The 23,495-nt window shown below is 35.4% G+C and overlaps 2 protein-coding genes across 4 annotated transcripts in view; one reads left to right on the top strand and one right to left on the bottom strand.

Annotated features, from left to right (window-relative positions):
• Positions 1-15,710, top strand: part of LOC101901760 (G protein-coupled receptor kinase 2) — a 353,962-nt gene extending 338,252 nt beyond the window's left edge. For 2 of the 3 annotated variants that reach the window (XM_059128650.1, XM_059128651.1), the window contains 10 exons: positions 2,102-2,197; positions 2,284-2,404; positions 2,478-3,203; positions 4,799-4,904; positions 4,980-5,169; positions 8,955-9,200; positions 9,261-9,418; positions 9,485-9,688; positions 9,758-10,021; positions 13,952-15,710. In XM_059128650.1, coding sequence (XP_058984633.1) covers positions 2,102-2,197; positions 2,284-2,404; positions 2,478-3,203; positions 4,799-4,904; positions 4,980-5,169; positions 8,955-9,200; positions 9,261-9,418; positions 9,485-9,688; positions 9,758-10,021; positions 13,952-14,044 — 2,204 coding nt within the window. In that variant the 3' untranslated portion in view covers positions 14,045-15,710. The remainder of the gene's footprint in view (positions 1-2,101; positions 2,198-2,283; positions 2,405-2,477; positions 3,204-4,798; positions 4,905-4,979; positions 5,170-8,954; positions 9,201-9,260; positions 9,419-9,484; positions 9,689-9,757; positions 10,022-13,951) is intronic. The other variant, XM_059128652.1, reaches the window with a different exon arrangement.
• A 5,601-nt stretch (positions 15,711-21,311) lies between these two features.
• LOC101887295 (lysyl oxidase homolog 2) lies at positions 21,312-22,722 on the bottom strand. Its single transcript, XM_011295061.3, has 3 exons — positions 22,551-22,722; positions 21,651-22,451; positions 21,312-21,550 (listed from the first exon to the last, which is right to left on the bottom strand). The coding sequence occupies exons 1-3, from the start codon at positions 22,597-22,599 to the stop codon at positions 21,312-21,314; spliced, it is 1,089 nt and encodes a 362-aa protein (XP_011293363.1). The 5' UTR covers positions 22,600-22,722.
• Between the last annotated feature and the right edge of the window lie 773 nt (positions 22,723-23,495).

Genomic DNA, 23,495 nt, shown 5'->3' with positions numbered 1-23,495 from the left:
TTAAAGCCTCAAATACAAGCCTATATAAAAAAAATAAAAATATAGTCCTATATAATATCCAAAATATTCGCTTTAATATTCTGCGATTGTTGGCCTAAGAACGCCTATAACCAGGGTGAGATAAACAACTGCAACAAAGTCAAACGACATAATATTATTTACTTCTTTTTTTAATTTTATTGAATGAAAGCAAAAAATTTCGAAAATAGCATCAAATTTTAGAATAAGTTTAGATTGGTTCGAATTGGTCACCTTTAGCACGAATTATGGCTTTCAAACGGCCAATGAAACAGTCACACGCTGTCCGAATGTTGCTCTGCGGTATTTTGGCCCATTCCGGCGAAGCGCTTGCTTGATATGATCGACACTTTGGTATTTTTGGTGCCAACCTTGCTTTCCAAAATACTCCAGACACAATAGTCCAACGGGTTGGTATCCGTAGATTTTGGTGGCCATTGTGCGCTGGAAATGAAGCGAGGAACCTCATTTTGTGGCCATTCTTGGGTGGCGCTTGCTGAGTGCGATGGTACTGAGTCCTGTTGGAATGTCCTAGGTCTGCCGCCAAAATGTTTCCTGCCCAAGGCTTTAATATACCCTCCAAATATTTTCGCGATGATATTCGGCATTTATTCTGATGCGACGGTCGATTAATACGAGCGGAGAGCGACCATCAGCTGTTATTGGGGCCCACACCATCGCCCGGTGGCCAACCGAAGGTGCACATTTTCAGCTCACCTCTTTGGCAAGTAAACACGATCATTTTCTTAGTTTACAAACTGCTGGACAACGAATGTTTTCTCATCGGAGAAATCCAAATTCGGCAGTTCACCACTTTCAGCCAAACGAAGCAACTCTTTAGCTCTTTTGAGTCTCTTTCTTCTTTTGTTTTGTTTGTGCACTTTTTGGAATTTCAATGGCTCATTTTTCAACACTTGCCGATATGTTCAGCTCACGAGCCATTTTTCGGCCACTGCGACTATGGTTTCGATCAAGTCGCTTCTTTACTTTTCGAACCATATATGCTGATGTTGCCGTTTTCTTCCGTCCACTTCCTTGACATATGTCGGGTAACGCTGCCAGTATCACGGTAACGAGCGATGGTACGAGACACAAAAGATTTATTCACATTAAAATGCTGGAGTGCTCTAACGACAGCCACTTGTGGTTTTCCAGCCAAATATAAAGAAATCACACTATCACGCTTAAATTCCATAACGAATAACTTTTATTCTGAAAATGCTCACCAAAATGCTTTTGTACGCTTGTAAACGATATAATGGTCTGTCACTGGAATAATTTTAAGAGCTATCGGACGAGTGGCTTAGAAATGACAGCAGTCTGAAGTTGGTTGCATTTTTTTCATCATAACCTGTTCGTTTTATTCGATTTAAATTTTTTGCTTTACCAACGCATTAATATCCTTCCTTTATTAGTGATACCTTTCTAAAGTACCTCTGTTAAATTTATGTTAAAATTGGGATTGAAATATAGCTTCCATATATGTGTTCCATTCGTTTTCATATTAACACTACAATATAGGCACAACATAAACTTAGCCTCCCATATACTTTTTTAAGATATTTTCATTTCGCATATCACATACACCAGCTCGACCATACACCATAAACGTGTTACCGAAAAACATCTGTTAAATATCTAAAAACCCTTCTTCTAAATATCCAGAATGGTTTGGGCTACCACATAGTCTTCGTTTTCCTTATCCTTATTGGTTTTTTATGTTTGTCTTTTAATATCTGAAATAATGTAGGGTATATTACAGTCGCCTCCTCGACTGTTGTCCTTTCATTACTTGCTTTCTTTTTATTATTTATTTTTCTCCCCTCATTACGGCGGCTGAAGGATTCAAAAGATAAACAATTTACTTTGATGTTGTTACCAACGTTACCACGCATTTCTTTGCTACAAAAATCCTTTGAAGAACTTTTTGAAAAAGAAACGTGCCTTGAAAATATTTGAATAATTTTATATTTTCTTGTACGTATTTTATTATTTTTGGGTGTGTGTAAGACTAGATACCTAATCACATTATCATCGAGGCTAATAATGGTATTTTATTATTTTCATAATATTCTTTTTACAGGTGGTTCGGATAGCAATAAGGGGAAAAGTAAGAAATGGCGAAAGATTCTACAATTCCCTCACATATCACAGTGTATACACCTGAAAGACAAATTAGGTGAGTTCATTTTACATTCCTTAAAAACCCTTAAATTGCCAATTAAATTAAATAAAAAAATAATTTTGCATATATATTTCCCCCAGACATAAGTTATGGCTACGTCATCGACCAACAGCCCATCGGACGCGAACTGTTTCGCCAGTTTTGTGAAAGTAAGCGGCCGCTATACTTCCGTTATATCTCATTTCTGGATCAGGTGCAAAAGTAAGTTATAGAAATACAACACCATATTTTGAAGCTATTGAATTGTTGCCCAATTTGCCAATCTAAAATCAAGTTCATATTGTATTCTTCCCAATAAAATCTGCAGATATGAAGTGGAGTACGATGAGAATCGTATTATAATAGCCCATGACATTGGATGTCGATTTCTGGATATTGAGAGTCCCTCAACGGCGGCCCTCAACAATGGCAATGCCGTGGATGGTGAGGGAAATAATGGCGAGGAAGAGCAGCACCAAAAGCTGGACGATGAAAAGATACTCACCTCGGATCCGGAGAATATCACTACAACATCAACAACAAATCTTGTAGAGACTGAATTATGTAACAATACCACCGCCAATATTACCACACCACCAACAACAGCAGCAACAACTACAACAACCAGCAGTAGCAGTAATCATAAAAACTTTCATCATCACAATGGTGAGGAGCATAATAACGATGAGGTTGGCACCTTTAATGATGGTGGTGGCGGCGGCGGTGGTTGCGGTGATGGCGGTGGTGGCATCGATGAAGTTGATCGAATCAAAAACTGCATTGATTCGACCGCAACAACGGTATTGCCTCAATTAAACGGAAATTCCACAAATGCCAATAAATCTCCCCTTGCTTCCGATGAATTCGTTTTGGACGTCCTAAATGATGATCTCATTTCGAGGGTGCGCAGTAAAATCACCAGCGGCAGTAAGGAGCTATTTGAACCCTGCGTTAAGGCCGTGAAGGCATTTTTGGCCGGCGAACCATTCCGAGAATTTGAAACGTCTATGTATTTTCATCGGTAAGTGGAATGTATCTAATTTCTCTTTAATAATATATATAACTCCCACTATTTCCACGACACAATATGTTAACCCTAGAAACCAACAGTGACATCAGAATCAGATTTCAGAATTTCAGCTTTATCCCCTCACTCAATACCAATTTTAGTAACAATTAGTATGTATGTCCAAAACAATCTATGTCTGTACATCCTAGACACCAACTGTGATTCAATATTAGTACCATTTACACATTTCAAAAAAAAGTGCCTCCATATCTCAATCCTAGATACAAGCAGAGACCTCAATATCAAATTTCGGGATTTTATCTCTATCCCTTCATCCAATACTACATATAGCAGCAAGTAGTTATTTTCGAACAATTATAGATGAAATTTTCAAAACAATCTCCATATTTTAACCTCAGAAAATAAAAATTCAGGATTTTAGCTCTATCCCTTCACCCTATACCAAAAATAGTATCATTCAGTACTTTTCATTTAATTGTAGTACACAGTTCCACAGTACACAGGTCCAAAACCACCGCCATGTGTATGAACAGCGATGAACAGCCCAATAAGAAGTTTAGTGCCATTTTAGAACTTTTCATAACCTTAAAGTTCGAATTTCCAAAAACCCTTTGGTACATCTATACTGCACTCTATCAGTGACTCTCATTCCAATATTCAATTCGAAATAAGAACTCTAGCTCCAATACAAATTATTTAATTTTTGGTATATTTAAGTACTTCAGCCGTTTCGTCCCAGCGTTAATTCTGGGTCAGTCAGCAATTTCACTACTCTACATTCGAAAAAGGTATACTCTCATTCAATAACCAGGATACTGCATTTAGATCGGATTTCCTAGAGGACGCAGTCTTAAGGTTATCATTTGATAGGTCAAAAACATATCTCACAGAAATTACGGCCTTATACCCAATATTAGTTTAGACGAAATCCAATTCATGATATTTCAAGTCTATCAAGCCATGTCAACCGTCCGTCCGTCTATCTAACTGGTGGCACGATAACTAATAAATAAAGTACAAAATGTGACCTAAATTTTGCATATCTTCTAATTTCTATTAAATTTCCAATAATATTGGCCGATTTCTTTGTTTTGTATAGTTCTTCCGTAAGTTTCCATTCTATTTCCAAAGGAATAACAAATGTTCAATATCTGTTATTTAGATTTATTTAAATTAAATTAAAACTTATATTTTTCTATGTATACATACATACGTTACCATTATTATTATAACAAATAGAAATAAATAGAAATATAATTGTTTAAAACATTGTTGCTATATACCAACATGCCAATGACTAGAACAGACCAACCGCACCGTACATTGTTTGTGCGACATTGTGGCGAATAAACATAAAATGACGTCAAAGGGGTTTCCCAAACGAAAATGTTTAAAAATAAAACCAAACATCAACCGCAACTAATAACATTTGTGTAAATAAAAATCTAAGAAAATATTTGCAATAATGCCATGCACAAAAATTATGTCATAGCTAAAATATTTCAGATGGAATTTATTTTTAAAATTTAAAACTGGTATTTATTCTAAAATTGTTCATATATTTTTGTTCTCTCTTCTTTTTCCAGTTATTTACAATGGAAATGGCTGGAGGCCCAACCTATTACATACAAAACATTTCGCATGTATCGTGTCCTGGGTAAAGGTGGCTTTGGTGAAGTCTGTGCATGTCAGGTGAGCTAGAAATAGTTATTTATTTACTCACTAAACATTTTCTAATATTTTTTATATAAATTCCTCCTTCTCTAGGTACGTGCCACAGGGAAAATGTATGCTTGTAAAAAATTAGAAAAGAAACGCATTAAAAAACGCAAAGGCGAATCTATGGTCTTGACTGAAAAACAAATACTGCAGAAAATTAATTCCCGTTTTGTTGTTAATCTGGCCTATGCCTATGAAACAAAGGATGCTTTATGTTTGGTGCTAACTATAATGAATGGTAAGCAATTTTTATTATTATAATTATAAAAAATCCACTTAATTACTATTTTCTGAAATGGAATAGTAATAGTCCTAATTTATATTTTACCTAATATTTCTGGGGAACATATTCTTTACTTTAAAAATGTGAAAAATAAAGGTGATAGGACAGATGAAAGTAATATCTAGTCAAATCCAAAACGAAATTTTTAATGTGGTCCTGATAGTCAATGATAAGGTCCGACTTCTTATACCCTTCGTCTCCACAAAATATACTCAACTAAATATGAGTTAGTTTTACCTCAGATTCTTCTATCACAAGAGTTGGTTCGCTACAACTACATAATAAATCTTTTTTTATGTACTAAATCTACCGACATTTGCGACCAGAGAATTAGATGCGATGCATGTAAGCCATTTTAAGGCAAATGAAATATCTGATTTGCAGTTGTTATTATTACATTGAGGGTTGTTATTCTTAATATTGTTTTTTTTTTACTTTCTTACATTTTATGAAGGTGAAATAAACGATAAAAAGGAGTAATTTTATCTTAATATTACTTTGTACATTATTTGTAATGAGTTAATATACAGGGAAAGGTTTGCAAACGTTTGCGATGAGTCTTGTACTGTTGCGTTTCCAATGTGGCGTCATCCAGCAGAGTACATTTCAGTTTTATTTTTGTTTCCACGCATCTGCACAAACAGTGCAAACTAACAAACAAGTCCCGTTATCTTAATATCGGTTTCGTTTCGTACTTGGAGAAAATACAAAACGAAACGATTGCAAACGTTTAATATAGTTTTTTTTTTGTACGCTGCAAATAATAAAGTTTTGCTCCATTACAGAATTGTCTTGATTGCATCGTATTGAATCCTCAATTCCCTATTCTAAATTGGACCAAAAATCAAGGTATCCTTAGGAAGTCAAATTCCGTGAAATCAGACAAAGTGGCTTTTTGGTGAATTTATAGAATGGCACTACTCTTTTTTAATGAGATTGGGTGTCTCTTTTACACAACCAGTGAACAATGGTTCTTATCGTAAGAAATTAAATTACGCTGTTTTATAATGCCATTATGATAGGTCTCGTCTTTAAGATATCATAACAATGATGGCATAATTCGATAAATAAGAAGTTTTATAAAAAAAATCATGTTGGAAAAATTAGAATACCAAATTTTAAAATTCAACGGTCTCGTACACATGTTGACCTTCTTTATACTCCTTAAAGTGAATTTAATGTTAAAACTTTAGTGATTTAATCATCTCTTAGAATCCAATTGCTTTCTTGTTTGTAATACAAGAAGATAGAATAGCCTATAAAAATTTTAACATGAGCTAGGTCTTTTAAATTTTGTATAAATTAATTAATTTTCACAATATTAAAACTTGTCATGCACATACTTCATAGACTATGTAGACTCCTTAAAGTATGCTTTATATTACAAATACTAAAATACATTGATTCATGGCAATAGAAGAAACATAAACACAAAGCTGTGTATGTACAACAAACAAGATTTACTTGCCAAATATCAAATATCGGTGTTTAAAAGAGTCTTCCCTACTTGTTCAGTGTTGGTCATTAATTACATAATTGGTTTTCATTGGATGGCCTTTCATGAATTTTGATTATTGAATTATCAAATTTGTTATGTCATCGTAGTTTGTTATGTTATGCCATTCTATGCTGCTGTTGTTAATAAATGATATTCAATCATATTGTTATTGTTTCACATGTATATGCATATATGTATGTATGTTCGACGCAATTGGAAAGTTTAATTGAATTTCCATTCAATTTACAAGAGAATATACATCATTGAATATAAAATAATCACAGAGATGATACCATACGATGTTAGTGTATGTATACGATGAAAATTTCTTTGTATGTTTTCCATACATTAACATAACAAAATAATATGATTTCTTTTACTTTTGCTCAATTGATAAACACACATACAAGAAAAGTCAAGACCAGTCAGCCAACCTAATAAATGGTTTCTTAGCAAATAAAAACTCATTTTGTGTAACTAACTGTGTTTATAGCTAGTCCGTCGTTTTGATATTTATAGAGAGCCTTTGGTAAAATGCCTATGTTTCATAAAATACATTATAATATATTGATTTTTATTAGGGGAAACTTTAATTATTATCACTTTTAAACCAATGTTAAACTTTCTTAATTTTAAATGATTAGAAAACTAATAGTTTTTAGCAAACAAAACATTTTCTTGAAGCATTTTAGGACGCGAAAATTTAAATAAAGAAAATTTAAATGGTAAATAGTTCTTTTGAATCCGAGCTTCTTCCTTGGAAGTATATTCTGTAAAAAATCATGATTATAGTCCAAATCGCCATTTTAAAATATTTTTCAAAAGTCTATGTTTATAGTCCTGCTAGTCTTTGAAAAAGTATCCTTTAGGAATCCTGGATTTTAGTCCTGATAATCCTTGGGAATATATTCTTTAAGGAAATCACGATTATGGTCCATACTGGGTGAGATAAAAGAACTGCAACAAAGTCAAACGCCATAACTTTAACATTTTTTATTGTATTGAATGAAAACAAAAAATGTAGGAAATAGATGTTACAAAATGTTAGAATAACTTTAACATTTTGTAACCATTCTTGGGTGGCGCGTGCTGAGTGCGATTGTGCTGAGTCCTGTTTTGGAATGCCCAAGGTCTGCGGCCAAAATGTTTGCGTGCTCAAGGCTACACACTCCAGAATATTTTCGCGACAATATTCGGCATTTATTCTCATGCCTCGGTCTGTTATGACAGACCACACCCTCACCATGGCCGACGCTTAAGTTCCGGTGTCCAACCGAATGGGCACATTTTCAGCTGACCTTTTTGGCAAGTAAACACTATTATTTTGTTTGGTTACAAACTGCTGGACAACGAATGTTTTCTCATCGGAAAACCAAAAAAACAAAATTCGACAGTTCACAACTTTCGGCCAAGCGAACCATTTCTGTTGATGTTGCTGTTTTCTTCCGTCTACTTCCTTGACGTCGGGCTATGCTACCAGTATCACGGTAACACAAAAGACACAAAATATTTATTCACATTTAAATGCTGAAGTTCCTATCGATAGCCACGTGTGGTTTTCCAACCAAATATAAAGAAATCACACTATCACGCTTGAATTCCATCAAGAATAACTTTTTTTCAGGAAAATTCTCACCACTGTCACTGGAATAATTTTAACAGCTGTCGAACAAGTGGCTTAGAAATGACAACAGTCTGAAGTTGGTTGCAGTTTTTTCTTCTCACCCTGTATAGTCCGGATTATCCATAAAAATATGTTATTTAAAAAAATCTTGATTATTGTTTATAAATTACTGGAAAATATTCTTTAAAAGTACACGATTATTCTGATGTTAGTATTCGAAAAAAATATTCTTTAAAAAAATCCGAAATATAGTCTGATATTCTTTAAATTAAAATCTTTAAAAATCTACGGTTATATAAGATTAAAAAATACTCGATTAAAACCCATATAGTCCTTGAAATTATCCGTTATAAATAATTTAAGATCCAATTCTTTAAAAACATATATTTTTAAAAATCCACGTAGACTTAAAAACAATAAATTATAGTCCAAATAGTGGTTTAAAAAATACTTAAAAGTGTCCGATTATAAGATTGGACACATGTCATTTTACAACACCAAAACTTAGATATTACGCCATTACTCATGCATTGCATAATGAAAATGTCCTTTTCCACCCTCCAAATCTAGCTGGACAGTGTCTTTTTTTAATTGAATTAATATTTACGTACATTCTAGGTGGTGACTTAAAATTCCACATTTACAATATGGGCGGTGATCCGGGTTTTGAAATGGCACGAGCTAGATTTTATGCTGCCGAAGTTGTCTGCGGCCTGGAGCATTTACATCAACAAGGCATTGTCTATAGAGATTGTAAACCAGAAAATATTTTACTAGACGATCATGGGCATGTACGTATCTCCGATCTGGGTTTAGCTGTGGAAATTGATGGTGAAATGGTTCGAGGTCGTGTGGGAACAGTGGGTAAGTAAAACACTCTGACATTATCTGTACAATTCATACTAATTTCTGCTCCTTATTAAGGTTACATGTCTCCAGAAGTAATCGACAATGAAAAATACTCATTCTCACCGGATTGGTTTAGTTTTGGCTGTTTACTCTATGAAATGATTGAGGGTCAGGCTCCGTTTAGGGCACGCAAAGAAAAAGTCAAACGTGAAGAAGTCGACCGAAGAGTTAAGGTGTGTTTTGTTAATACCATTTTATAAGACATTAGCTAAAAAATTGTTCACATTGATAAATTGCAGGAGGATCCTGAAAAGTATTCCAATAAATTTACCGACGAGGCCCGTTCATTATGCCAACAGTTACTCGCCAAATCTGTCAAATTACGTTTAGGCTGCCGCAATGGTCGATTTGGTGCTCGCGAAGTCAAACTGCATCCGTTTTTTAATTGTATCAATTGGAAACGTTTAGAGGCTGGTATGGTTGAACCACCGTTTGTACCAGATGTAAGTAGTGATTTCAACATGATTCTTGTATTATTGGTAACTGTTATGTTTAATTTCTTAAAATTCCAGCCCCATGCAGTTTATGCCAAAGATGTCTTGGATATTGAACAATTTTCAACGGTTAAAGGTGTTAATATTGATGAATCCGATTCGAATTTCTATACGAAATTCAATACTGGTTCTGTTTCAATATCATGGCAAAATGAAATGATGGAAACTGATTGTTTTAGAGAACTAAATGTATTTGGTCCCGATGATAATCCAACACCCGATTTATTAATAAATGCCATACCTCAACCAGACACAACTGGATGCTTCCCCTTCCGAAGAAAGGTGAGTTAAATGCAATTCAATATGGCACTGGATGTTATGAAGCAGATAGGTTAATTATTATTGGTATTTTAAAATATATTTCATTAGACATATCGGTCATTTACCCAAAGGGTGTCACATTTCGAAAAATTCAGTTTCCAGAAAAACGCATGTTAAGTTATCGACAGTAATTTTACCTCCTGAATCAAACATGTAATAATCACAAAAAGTAATAAAACTAACATAAATAATTATTTGCAAAGAGATCACCAAGTGATCAAGAGTGACGCAAGCAAGTTTTCCCTAGGTACTTCTGGAGGCCATTATAGACGACTATAAAATACTACAAAAATATTCCCCCTGGACATCTACAGCCGATTATTTAAACATTGGGAGTCTTTATAGATGAACAGAAAGTAGTTTTTATAGACAAGATAAGAACCATTATTACAAGCTTTCAAAAGCGAAATAACGAAAGACAGAACTAATAAACCCGCTTTAACTTTAATAAATGTGTCCGGTAAGGTAAAGGGTACATTTCAATTGTTGGATTATTGACTATTTGAACATGTTCTTGGCCTATATGAGGTCGGACAATAGGACTACTTTTACAAGGTTTTTAGCTGCTGTGGCTTGACTTTCTTTAAAGTTAAAAGCACATTTATGAATTTTGATATCAAATTTAATTGTCAGATAGACTTATCCAACTCATCTTATATAGACCATGGAATATATTAAGCATTTTTGACTGAGTTGCAGTTTTCACATATTATTTTTAAAACAAGTAAGCAAAGGCTACAGTCGTGTGGGGCCGACTATGTTATACCCTTCAACACTACAATATGTTAGAAACCCCCTTATGTCTAAATCCATATTGGAAGATTTCGCTTTTGAAATTAGGATTTTGACTAGGGACATTTGCCCAATGTGTATGCATCTTGCTGTAGTCGATTTTACAGCTAAATATAATCCAATGGTCATCTAAAATGCTAGAATTTTTCCCTGTCCTTAACTCTCTTCACAGGCGTGTCGATTGGCTTCAATTGTGTGATCGGAAAAACATTTCTGTTTTTGGTTAATTTGAACCGCTAAATATTTTGCAATCATCTCCAAAAGCATGAAGCCCCTGCGCACTTCCAAATTTAGACTCATTTATATGATTTGCTTGTCTACGATATTTGGCTATATTCGTCAACGAAATCAGCATAAAAAGCCAGAAGTTGCCCTTTTGTGTATTTCGGATACCGCCTAAAAGTAATGCTGGTATTTTTTCACACAAAATTAGTGGTCTATTGTACCCGCTGTCCTAAACTCTAACTTTGTGCGAGATTTCGTGTCCTTTGGTTTCTATTTGTGACCTTTATAATGGCTGCAAAATCACGAACATTTTTATTTGTTGGTCCATTTCGCCGGGATTAAAAATATTCGCGGTTTAATGGAAAATTTGACTTTTATTTAACACAAATGTTGGGGCCTATTTCACCCACTAAATGTTACCCGATGACCATCAAAATTGGAAGGCTTCTGCCCAGCCCAAAGCTCTAGCCGCATGCTAACTTCCGCTTTGATTGGTCTATAATTGCGACCTGTAGAGCAACTGCAAAATCAGGAATTTTTTCAGTTTTTGGTCCATTTCAACCTCTAAATATTATGCGATCATCTCCAAAAGAAATAGGGTTCTATTCTGACCATAGCCCCACCTCCATTCCAAATTTCGTGAAGATCGGGCCATAATTGCGACCTGTAAAGTGATTACAAATTAACATGGACAGACGGACGGATGGACGGACATACATAGCTAGATCAACTCAGCTCGGCGAGATAGATAGATCCATATATACTTTCCTATGTGGGAAACCAATATTTCGTGGTGTTACATAATTTTTGGCCCAATCAAACTTATAATACCCCCAAAACATAGTGTTGTAGGGTATAATTAATGAAAGTCTTCTACATTTACAACCTCACTTATAAACATTCTAAGGACACATTTAAAGAAAACTTTTAAGAATGGGGTCAAAATGGGTAGAAGCTATGTTAACAAACAATAAGGAGGAGATTTTTGATACGAATCTATAATCTGTACACTTTATAGAAGGCTTTAAATGAGTCCTTTCAATTGTCTAGGATGGAGTGTATATGGACCTTTCTTAGAGCATAGTGGGTTTTGTCGATTAGCAAAAAGTTATCCTTATCGAGATGACTAGAAATAAGCAGGAAGTAAGACCTTTTATAAGCAGTGAAGTTGGTCATTGTTGTTGGTCAAATGGGAGTCCTTACCAAAGTTATTTTCAAACAAACGGCAAGAGAGAAATGACTCGCCATTTTTATAACCTCCACCATAGTATGGAGGGCATATTAAGATTGTCATTCCGTTCGTAACACCTCGAAATATACATTTTAGACCCCACAAAGTATATATATTGTTGATCAGCATAAAATTCTATGTCGATTTAGCGATGCCCGTCCGTCTGTCCGTCTGTGGAAATCACTCTAGCTTCCGAACGAAATGAAGTAGGTTGATAAAATTTTACTCAAATGTATATTATGTCTGCAGGACTTTTTGTATTGAAAGTGGGCCATATACGGGCGAGATAAAAAACTGCAACAAAATAAAACGCCATAACTTTACATTTTTTTTTTAATATTATTGAATGAATGCAAAAAATGTCGGAAATAGCATCAAATTTGAGAATAAGTTAAGATTTGTTCGAATTGGTCACCTTTGAAACGAATTATGGCCTTCAAACGGCCAATGAAACCGTCACACGCTGCCCGAATGTTGCTCTGCGGTATTTTAGCCCATTCCCGGCGAAATTGCTTGCTTGAGGTGATCGATACTTTGGCATTTTTTAGTGTCCTTTTGGCTTTCCAAAATACTCCAGACACAACGAATCGGTATCCGGTGATTTTGGTGGCCATTGCGCGCTGGAAAGAAAGCGAGAAACCTCATTTTGTAACCATTCTTCGGTGGCGCGTGCTAAGTGCGGTGGTGCTGAGTCCTGTTTGAATGTCCAAGGTCTGCGGCCAAAATGTTTGTGTTCCCAAGACGTTAATACACCCTCCAAAATATTTTCGCGATAATATTCGGCATTTATTCTGATACCATGGTCGATTAATACGAGCGGAGAGCGACCATCGGCTGTTATGGCGGCCCACACCATCACCATTGCCGGCGCTTGAGTTCTGGTGGCCAACCGAAGCTGCACATTTTCAGCTGACCTCTTTGACTTACTTGTTTACAAACTGCTGGACAACGAATCTGAAAAAACCAAATTCGGCAGTTAACCACTTTCAGCCAAGCGAAGAAACTCTTTAGATCTTTTGAGTCTACTTTCTTTCTGTAGCGGTATAAGTTCTTGTACTTTTTGGAATTTCAATGTCTTTACACCGAACTCATTTTTCAATATTTGCCGAATTGAATATTGAGATATGTTCAGCTCACGAGCCATTTTTCGGGCACTGCGACGCGGGTTTCGATCAAGTCGCTTGTTTACTTTTCGAACCATTTCTGCTGATGTTGCTGTTTTTTTCCGTCCACTTCCGTGACGTCGGGCTACGCTACCAGTATCACGGTAACGAGCGATAGTACGAGATAAAAAAGATATATTCACATTTAAATTCTGGAGTGCTCTAACGATAGCCACTTGTGGTCTTCAAGCCAAATATAAAGAAATCACACTATTACGCTTGAATTCCATCACGAATAACTTTTATTTCTGAAAAATTCTCACCAAAATGTTTTTCTATTCTTGTAAAGAATATAATGAGCTGCCTCTGGAATAATTTTAACAGCTTTCGGACGAGTGGCGTAGACATGACAGCAGTCTGAAGTTTGTTGCAGTTTTTTCTTCTCACCCTGTATAATTTGTTGTGAATATATTGTTTGTTCTTAAATTCCTCACTTGAAAGTTCATTGTATTAATTTATTTATTTTTGTTTTCATTGCAGAAGAAACAACCGGCTAGAACTCAACCCATTCCCATTCCCGAACATTTGTTAACCACTAGTCATAGTGTTAGTTCAACAACTGTTGAGAGCTGATAGAAGAAAATCAATAATTCCACAATGAAAATGTCAACAACAACAACAATTACTACTGACACTACTAATGCCACTTCAAAACAACAAGAACAACATCAACCATAAAAACAATTAATTATCAAGAACTACTTAACCCCTTTTAGGACAGCCACTTTAAGAAATAAATTACTTTAAATGACGAAAAAGAAAAACAAATAAAATTAAAAAAACGGAATATTAAAAACGTATAATCGGAAATAAAATTCTTCACTACCCCCATTGTTGGCATGTATGCATATGCCATACAAACAAACAACCGCACAACATTATACAAATAATAAAAAGAAACAAAAAATAATCATCATCTTACATTTTCAAATAATCTACCGTAACTAACTGCAATTACAAGAAAGAAAAAACAAATTATATATTTTATAAAATCATAATGGGAATCCTTTTTTGCCATCTAAATGTAAGAATACGTACAATACACACACACAAACACACAGAGATTCATACAATTTCATTTTCCAAAAAAATCCATTAATTGTATAAATATTCTCTTTAAGCATATCGATTAATGAGAATAATTTTCCATACAAAGAATAGAGAATAGAGGAAAAAGAAGATCCTTGAAAAACCAGACACCCCTCCCATGTTTATGGGCAACAAACAACCCCCTAATCACATTACGTGCTAAGGATAATACAGTCGTATATAGTCTTTCTCCTGATATTTTAGGAGTCCTGTTTAGTTTATATTTTCTTTTTCTTAGAATTAAGTTTTATTTGTACACTTTAGCATTGTGTCTAATAAGTAAATATCGTAACTATAAACAATTTAATTTGATACATTTGTTTGTATAATTATATCTATATAGCACGTGGGCTCTAAAGTCCACGAGTCTTACTTGAGTCTTTGCTATTACAATGCCATTATTGTAGAAAATGTTTTCTTTGTCTTTAAACTGACCCTAGTCTCGACGGGAACTAGAATATATTCAATGCAAAGATTTTTGAACTTTGGATTTTATAGCTGGCAACGAAATCTCAAAAACATTGTCGGAAACCGAAATTAAATACCAATAATCTCTTAAGCCCATGACTTTCTAGTCCACGTGTTTAAATTTCTTGTACATTATTATTTTTGCTAATTTGTAACTGTATTTTTTCCTCGTTTTTTTTTTTCTAATATTAAGTTGTGTATTTTTTAATATTACTTACGAAATTTAAAAGACTTCTTTTTAAAAAAACACACCCACAAAAATAAATATCCAACAATAAAAACTAAACTATAAAACATATTACAAATTTATTGCATATTTACAAAATGAGCAAACAAAAACGCATAATTTATACATACTCTGTTTTTACAGAAGTAAAAACAAAACAAATTATGAAATAATTTTAATAAATAATTATTTTTTTTTTTTTTTCATTTCTTTAGTTACGTTTACTAAACCGAAATTAAGAAATTATAAAATTTAATTTTTGTAATAATCTAGAAACAAATTGTATTAAAAATTTACATGAAAATTGGTTATAGAACATTTTAAACGCAAACTATTTTGATAATTATCTGGACCCTCATGATTGTAAAATATTTTATTGTTAAAATTAATGAAAAAATGCCATAAATGTCAGTTAAATAATAACAATAATAATATCGTCAGCAATATTCTAAAGAATTGTAAACTGTGTATTTTTTTGTTAGTTTCTTTGGATTGGCGAGGTTTTGACTTCAGACTCATGGGGGTATGTGAGTTCTAGCCACTATATAATGGTCTTAAATGATTCTACTAATGGTCTTTTTAACTGCACCCCAAATGTTGTTGACTTGCTACTTACGGACATTTTTTTACTTTTCAATTTATCGCAGATATCTTTGGCTTGGGCGAATGTTTTGAGCTGCCAAAATTATTCTCAATTTTACTGCAACGGTTTGTTGTTTTTTTTTTTAGTTAAATTCTGCAGATCTGCTTCTGGCTTCACGGTCAAAAATTTCGTGGGCGAATATTTTGAGCTGCCAAAATTATTCTCAATTTTACTGCAAAGCTTTATTGTTATTTTGGTTAATTGCTAATCTGGTTCTGGCTTCAGGTTCAAAAATTTCGCGGGCTGTAGCCAAAGATCTTCTGGTGTGAGTGGAGGAGGTTTGGCTGGGCAATTAAGAGCTTATTGCGCGGGCCTGTATCACACCCCTTCACTATCCTCAACGTAGTTGGGACAAAACTACCCTGGTAGGTATTGGCAGCCGACTTTTTTCAGCTGCGTTGGGGACAAATTCATCTGTGACTGCATCAGTATGAATGCCAATCAGACCTGCCTGATTATCTTCTTGACCTAGATGCTCTCTCTCTTATGGCGTTGGACCTCCATCTATAGATCATCTATGACCTTCCTAATGGTTTCGATTACTCCCGCGATAACACACAATCAGGTACTGCACCGATAGCATATGGTTATGCTGACGTACGTGAAGGTCCTTTACCACCTCATGTAGATGGTCAACTAGTCGCAGTTCTTCGGAGGGAAACATTCTGGTAGGTTTGTATGTTCCTCCACTGCATTCCACCTTTATTTGCAAACCACACTGATTACGGCCAGCTGACCTATCGCGTTATAAGAGGTCAATCCAAAGCATCCTTGCCCGCACCCCAAGTTCTGCCGGCTAGAACCTTGAGGACTTTGTTCCTAATATTAATTTTGCAGATATTTGTGGCTTGCGAGAACGATTTGAACATGCTGTCGAATGTGACCCATAGGATCTTGAGACAATGCGGGGTCGGAATTACATTTCACTCAACCTGGACAATCACCTCTATTCTCATATAATCAGATCATGTTATTAAGAGTGTGGCTGTTGGTTTAGTGACGGATGTTTTCATATTCCTCGCGTGGAAGTAGGCGGCAGGTTCCGCGAGATAGATGTTCATTCTTACACAACTATCCGCACACGTTACGATCTATTTGCCGTCTGGAGTGCAACGAATTCCGGAAAATAAGTGGTCAAACAGTTCCAGAGGTATCACCCCACAATGTGGAACTCCCTATTTCATTCTACGGGGTTGGGACTCCACCATTTTCACACAAATGCAAAGGTTATGTTGTTTTCTGACTTTTTTTTATATAGAATATGGATCGAAAGCTATAACCTACCATGTACGTATTGTACCATACTTGATTAATTTTACACATTTTCAATATTTCCACCCACAACTCAAAGAACCAAACTAGAGATGCTAATTTTTCATCACAAAAGTTCTTCCATTAAACTACCACAAACGGGTGAGTTTTTGCATTTGTTTTTGTTGTAATTATTATTTTTATTTATAGTGTTGAGTTATTTTAGATTCATTTTATCATCAAGTCTTGAATATCAGTACAAATATGGATTCCAGTAAACACACATACACATATATATTTAATTCCAAAACCCCGCTTCTAATTGGACTCTATGTGTACTAAAATCTATAGAATTATGTGAAAATTTAGATAATTAAAGCTGAAGGAAATTTGAAAAAAAATAATACATAAAAAATACACTTATTCACATTGAAGTAATTATTTAGAATAAAAAAAATATAGCAACAAATACATCCAAATGCTCACACTGAGAATATGATGTAGATGATATTAGAATAATGAATAATTGATTTTACGTGTTCATTTTTTAATTTAATTAGTTGTTTAAATTAAATTATTATTTAATTAAAAAAAATTAACTCATTGTTGACAACATTCTCCTACTTTTAATAACTGTTTATATGTTTAAAAAGCATTTCTTATTACTTTGTGCAGTGATCAATTTAATTTCCCAAATTGATTAATATTATTCCAACATAGACTAAGTTGCATTCTTGGTATTACGTTACAACTTCAGTTTCATATTTGTAATAGTATTAAAAACTATATAATTAATTACATAGATATCACAACATGATCTAGTATAGATACATATGAATGCAAAATGTTTGATTATAAACAGAAAAGAAAAAATAGTCTATGTATTTTTTAAAAAACAAAATATATAAACAAAAAATACCGTTTAAAAAAAAAATAATAAAACAGCAAAAACAAAATTAATTGTAATAATTATAAAGTATACAAAAAGAAAATAAATAAATAACAAATATTAAACTTGGAACACGTTTTTTATTCGAACGATCTTCAGCCGTTATTACATTGCTAATCTGCTTCGGGCTACAAGCTGACATAGTTCAATGGATATCCAAACGTCCTCCACATATAGGCTTTATAGCTTATAGCTTTGTGTAAGTCGAAGAAGAATTAAGAAGATATAAATAGGGAAGAAGAGATAGATATATCTTATTATGCGAGGGCTTACCTAGCCATGATTTGCTTTTAGCGAACCAGTGAATAATAATGGGATCTACAGCTGAATATAGCGTTAGGGCTTATATATTCCACCTAACGAAGAGTCTGTACCTCTTCTTCGAACACACATAGTCTACAGTACCCAACTACCCCTAGATTCTAGGGGTCACGCGCAAGCCACAGCTATCTGCGACAAAATTAAAAGGCCCTCAAGGCGCTAGCCGGCAGCACTTGGGGTGCGGACAAGGAAACCTTGTTGACCTCTTATAACGCGATAGGTCGGGCTGTGGTCAGCTAGTATACTAGTATGGTCTGCGAATACCAGTATGGTCTGCGAATACTAGTGCTACGCAGTGGAAGCACATAGAGACCTGCCAGAACGCTGCCCTGAGAACTGCGACAGGGTGCCTTCTCATGACACCAGTGGACCTAGCCTATCAGACAGGTCTGAGTGGCATTCATACCGATGCAGTCGCGGATGCTATCAGCTGATATAAAATGAATGTCGTCCTCGGAGTCCACCCCCATTCATTGCATCTGAAGAACGCCAGCTGCCCAGAGAAACCAGGTAATTTTTGGCGCAGTAACGTTGTCGTTTCAATTCGTAAAGTAGCTTAATTTCTAAACCTGGAGCTGGAACCAGATTAACAAAACGCAAATACTTACATGTACTACTGCTACAAAAACCATTATCCCATCTAGAGGTCAGATATCCGGTACTGCAAAGGACATTTAATATGCTCACCACGATTCTTAAATTGAACCTACTAATTGAAAGAAGTAAAACGGTTCTTTTTCTCCTAGATACCTTGCATATTCTGCCAGCTTCTTCAATGAAAACCGTTTTGAATTGATTGACATAATAGCTAATGAGTGGCTGCACTTGATGTCCACACCCACATCTATAGTCATTGGTCCTGTTGTGCTATGCTAAAGTTCCCCTACCATCTCGGATGTCTCTCGATTACAAAAAATTTCGCTCTTTATTATTGGATTAGGGCAGAATGCTGGCTGACTGACCGAGAATCAACGTCCAGAGTAAACGGCTGAAGCTTGAATTTTGCACGAAGGTAAGTCTTGGTGCGCAGGCATGAGATAAGGCTGGGTCTTCGAAATTCGTACTAAAAGGGTACGAAAGGTACTCAAAATTAATTAATTAATTAGAATTCTGAAATTTCTGAAAGTGTAGGAAATACCAGAATTCGTACTTTAAGGTTACGAAAAGTTCTAAAATGGTACGCCTCGTATTATGTGAACGGATTGATCTAAAAATTTGAAATTGGGTGTGAGAATCAAGGTAGGAAAGTAAGTTAGATATATAAAGTGGTTTTGGTTATGTGTACTAAGTGTGGGAACTGTAGTAAATAGTTCTAAATTTAGAACATTTTGAAATATCGGACTGGGGTCCCTTTTGGAGGAAGATTTGTGATAAAGAGGAGGCTTTGGAAATGTGTACCACAACGTACGAAAAGTAATGAACAGTACTATATTTTGTATTGGGTGCACATATGGGGCTTGAAATCTGGACATATGGAGGTGGTAAAGTGCACTATAATTTTACGAAAAGTACTGACTGGTACTATATTTGGTATTGGGAGAAGGAATAGAAATAAAAATCTGAGATTACTAATAGTATCTGTTTTTGTGATTTGTTTTGATATTTGTACGAAAACTACTATGGGTGGTACTAAATTTGGTATTGGGTGAAGGAATAGAGCTGGAATACTGAAATTTGATATACAGGGTGAGATAAAAAAAACTGCAACAAAGTAAAGCGTCATATTTTTACATTTTTTTTTTTTTTAATTTTATTGAATGAAAGCAAAACATGTCGAAAATAGCTTATCATTTTAGAATAAGTTTAGATTTGTTCGAATTGGTCACCTTTGGCACGAATTATGGCCTTGAAACCGTCACACGCTGCCCGGATTGGTATCCGGAGATTTTGGTGGCCATTGGGCTGAAAATGAAGCGAGGAAAATCATTTCGTAACCATTCTTGGGTGGCGCGTGCTGAGTGCGATGGTGCTAAGTCCTGTTGGAATGTCCAAGGTCTGCGGCCGATTAATACGACCGGAGAGCGACCATCGCTGTTTTCTTCCGTCCACTTCCTTGACGTCGGCTACGCTACCAGTAGCACGTTAACGAGTGATGGTACGAGATACAAAAGATTTATTCACATTTAAATGCTGGAGTGCTGTAACGATAGCCACTTTTCCAGCCAAATATAAAGAAGTCACACTATCACACTTGAATTCTATCACGAATAACTTTTTTTCTGGAAAATTCTCACCAAAATGCTTTTGTACGCTTGTAGCCAATATATTGAGCTTAACAGCTGTCGTACGAGTGGCTTAGAAATGACAACAGTCTGAAGTTGGTTGCAGTTTTTTCATCTCACCCTGTATATCTATCTGTCAACCGATCAACTCAATTGATAGAAGACCTTCGAGGTATAGGCAGAAGACTTTACAGGACTAAAGGAAATCTTTATCGAGACAAACTTTGTACATAGTAACATTTTTACACTTCTGGTTCCATACCTACATAAGTTCACCATTTTGATATGCTTCAAACTGGACACATCGTAATATTTAGATCAGGTACAAAAATGGACAATGTTGAGCCACTCATCTTGACAACTCCCATTTAATAGGCCAAAGTTTCGAATAAAATTGACTTCCGTAAGGAGTGAAAGCAAAATTTGCATAACTCAATATTTTATCAACATTAGATCAAGTGTAAAAATTAAATATATCGGTTAGGAAAAACAACAACATTAAAGATGTCATATATCGGATCGCCCATTTTGGAATCTCCACCACAACTCTTGTAACTTGCGAAATGATTTACCGATGTCCCTCCCACCAACATTAGTAGATATAAACCTACTAATATTTTCAAACTTATTTTTACAATTAAGCCGTACCAAAATAAACAATTTTAGTTTTTTTATTTTGCATACCAAAGTGGAGTTTGAGTACAATTTCTTAATCTGGTAGTGCTACGTTCACCCGTATAATCCAACAAACATTCGGCGCCATTGTTTTCAAACGATTCTTCGCCGATGGCATAGTCCGGATTGACAGCAACTCGGAGGATGTACGTACGATTCGGTGGTAAATTTGTTACATCAACCCATTGACAGTCGAGTTGGGCATTATAGGTGTCGGCACAGCCAACCGAGATGCCTTTTGTAAGGGAAAGTACAAAAATAAAATTAATTCATTTAAAATCGAAAATTGAAACTCAACATTTTTAGGATCTGATTTTAAAATTAACAAATCTTACCTTGATCCCTATTGCCGCAGGTATACTTTGGACGTATGCCCGGTCTGCACGATGTGTCCATGAGACAAAACGATGCCTTGTGTCCCTGGGCCATTTTGCGATAGCTGAAATCGTAAATGTCAAAACTAGCAAACGATTCCATGCTGTGGTAATGTAAATGGCACTGATGCCATTGCCATTGATCAAAGTTGGCGTAGGGACTAAAATCTGCTCCGCCTACATTTTCCGCCTTTGTTTCGAAACGTAGCAGTTTCCTCAATGCTTCCGGCTGTGTGCGCACAATTTCATAGGCATCTCTCGACAAACAATTCTCTTCCATGGCACATTTTAATTTCGATAGCGGCTGGGTATCCAAATAGGCGCTCCTCTGCATTTCAGGTATTCCCAATTGCAAATCGGGTATGCGTTGGACGCACTTCACTACGGCAACATTTGGATTTGTGGCATTACACATTTTCGGATATGTCGATTCACGATAACAATCGCGTAGCAAATTTTCCCTGCCCCGACACAATGTACCCACAATACCCCATGGATGGGTGGTGCTGTTGCCGAATTGTTGGGTTTGATTTGTAGCTTCCGCATAGCCCAGATTCAGTTGGCGGCACACAACATTTGCTTCACGAAAACTCCAGTGTGTGGCGCATACGGTGCCCCAAGTGCGTCCGAAGTCGGTACTTATTTCAACACGGCCCTCTCTAATGTTTGGTAGGGGACTCTGGTTCCTTGGGGCATTGTTGAGACGTACGCGCATATTGCGAAAATTGGTTTCAACCCGTTGAGGTTGCCTCATCAAATCGGCTAGATGGGTCCGTATAAAAAATAAAAGAATGCGGATGTTAGCATTTTTATTGGGGTACAATTTTAATTAATTTTTAACTCGAATTTTTTATTACTCACAACTGATTTCCGTCAACCCAAGCAGTACCAGTAGTGCGAGGAACAACATTTTCTTCGTGTTGCGTTGCCAAAAAGTTTAACAAAACTCCAAACAAAATGTGACACGCGCTTATATTTAAGAAATCGTTCCTTTTGTTTCACATTTTTATAATTAATCCAATTGTGAATGAAACAGATGTGTAGCTGAGGTCCTCCATTATTGAATATAGGTCAATAATGTGTTAAACGTAATAAGTATGTTTTTTTAGGAAGTGAATTGTTTGCTGGGCCTTCATAATTTTATTCACGATATAAATCCAAATGCTGTCATTCCTGAAGAACCCATTTGAGGTTTTTAGGCCTTATGTAACATTTCTGAATTCTAGCTTCCGTGCGTTTCCTGAAAACCCTTGACGCAAGGTCTAGATCCATCAGCCATGTAGCTAAAGAGGGTATATATCATTTGATACGGTCAAAACGTGAACAGTCGAAATAACGGTTTTAGACCCTAGGTCTCTTATAACCAAATCCGTTTCAGGACATTTGGAGTCGATCTAGCGATGTCCGTCCATCCGTCTGTCTGGCTGGTGCGCTGAAAAAATAATCCGTTTTTACTCCAACTTTGCAAATCCTAATATTTCACTGACGTAAATATAGGTCTGGTGCGGAAACGGACAATATCGGTCCACTCCATCAAGTACCTCCCCCACTAAGGGTCAAAATTTTGAATAATTACAACTCTTATAAAATGTAATGTAAGAGTCCGATTGTCTTCAAATTTCACACATCCCAATATTTATATTAACCCAAGGTCTGGTGTTAAGATGGAATATATTGTTTCACTCCTTCTGGTACCTCCCCCACAAATGGTCGAAATTTTCAAAAAATAATATATATTTTCTGCACAGAATGGGAAGCAATAATCCAATTTTGCACATATGAGAGCATTTTGGTAAGAAGTTTCCA

The sequence above is a fragment of the Musca domestica genome, unplaced genomic scaffold, assembly GCF_030504385.1.
Source record: "Musca domestica strain aabys unplaced genomic scaffold, Musca_domestica.polishedcontigs.V.1.1 56, whole genome shotgun sequence".
In the NCBI taxonomy this organism is placed as follows: Eukaryota; Metazoa; Arthropoda; class Insecta; order Diptera; family Muscidae; genus Musca; species Musca domestica.
This window is presented reverse-complemented; position numbering and strand designations above follow the sequence as displayed.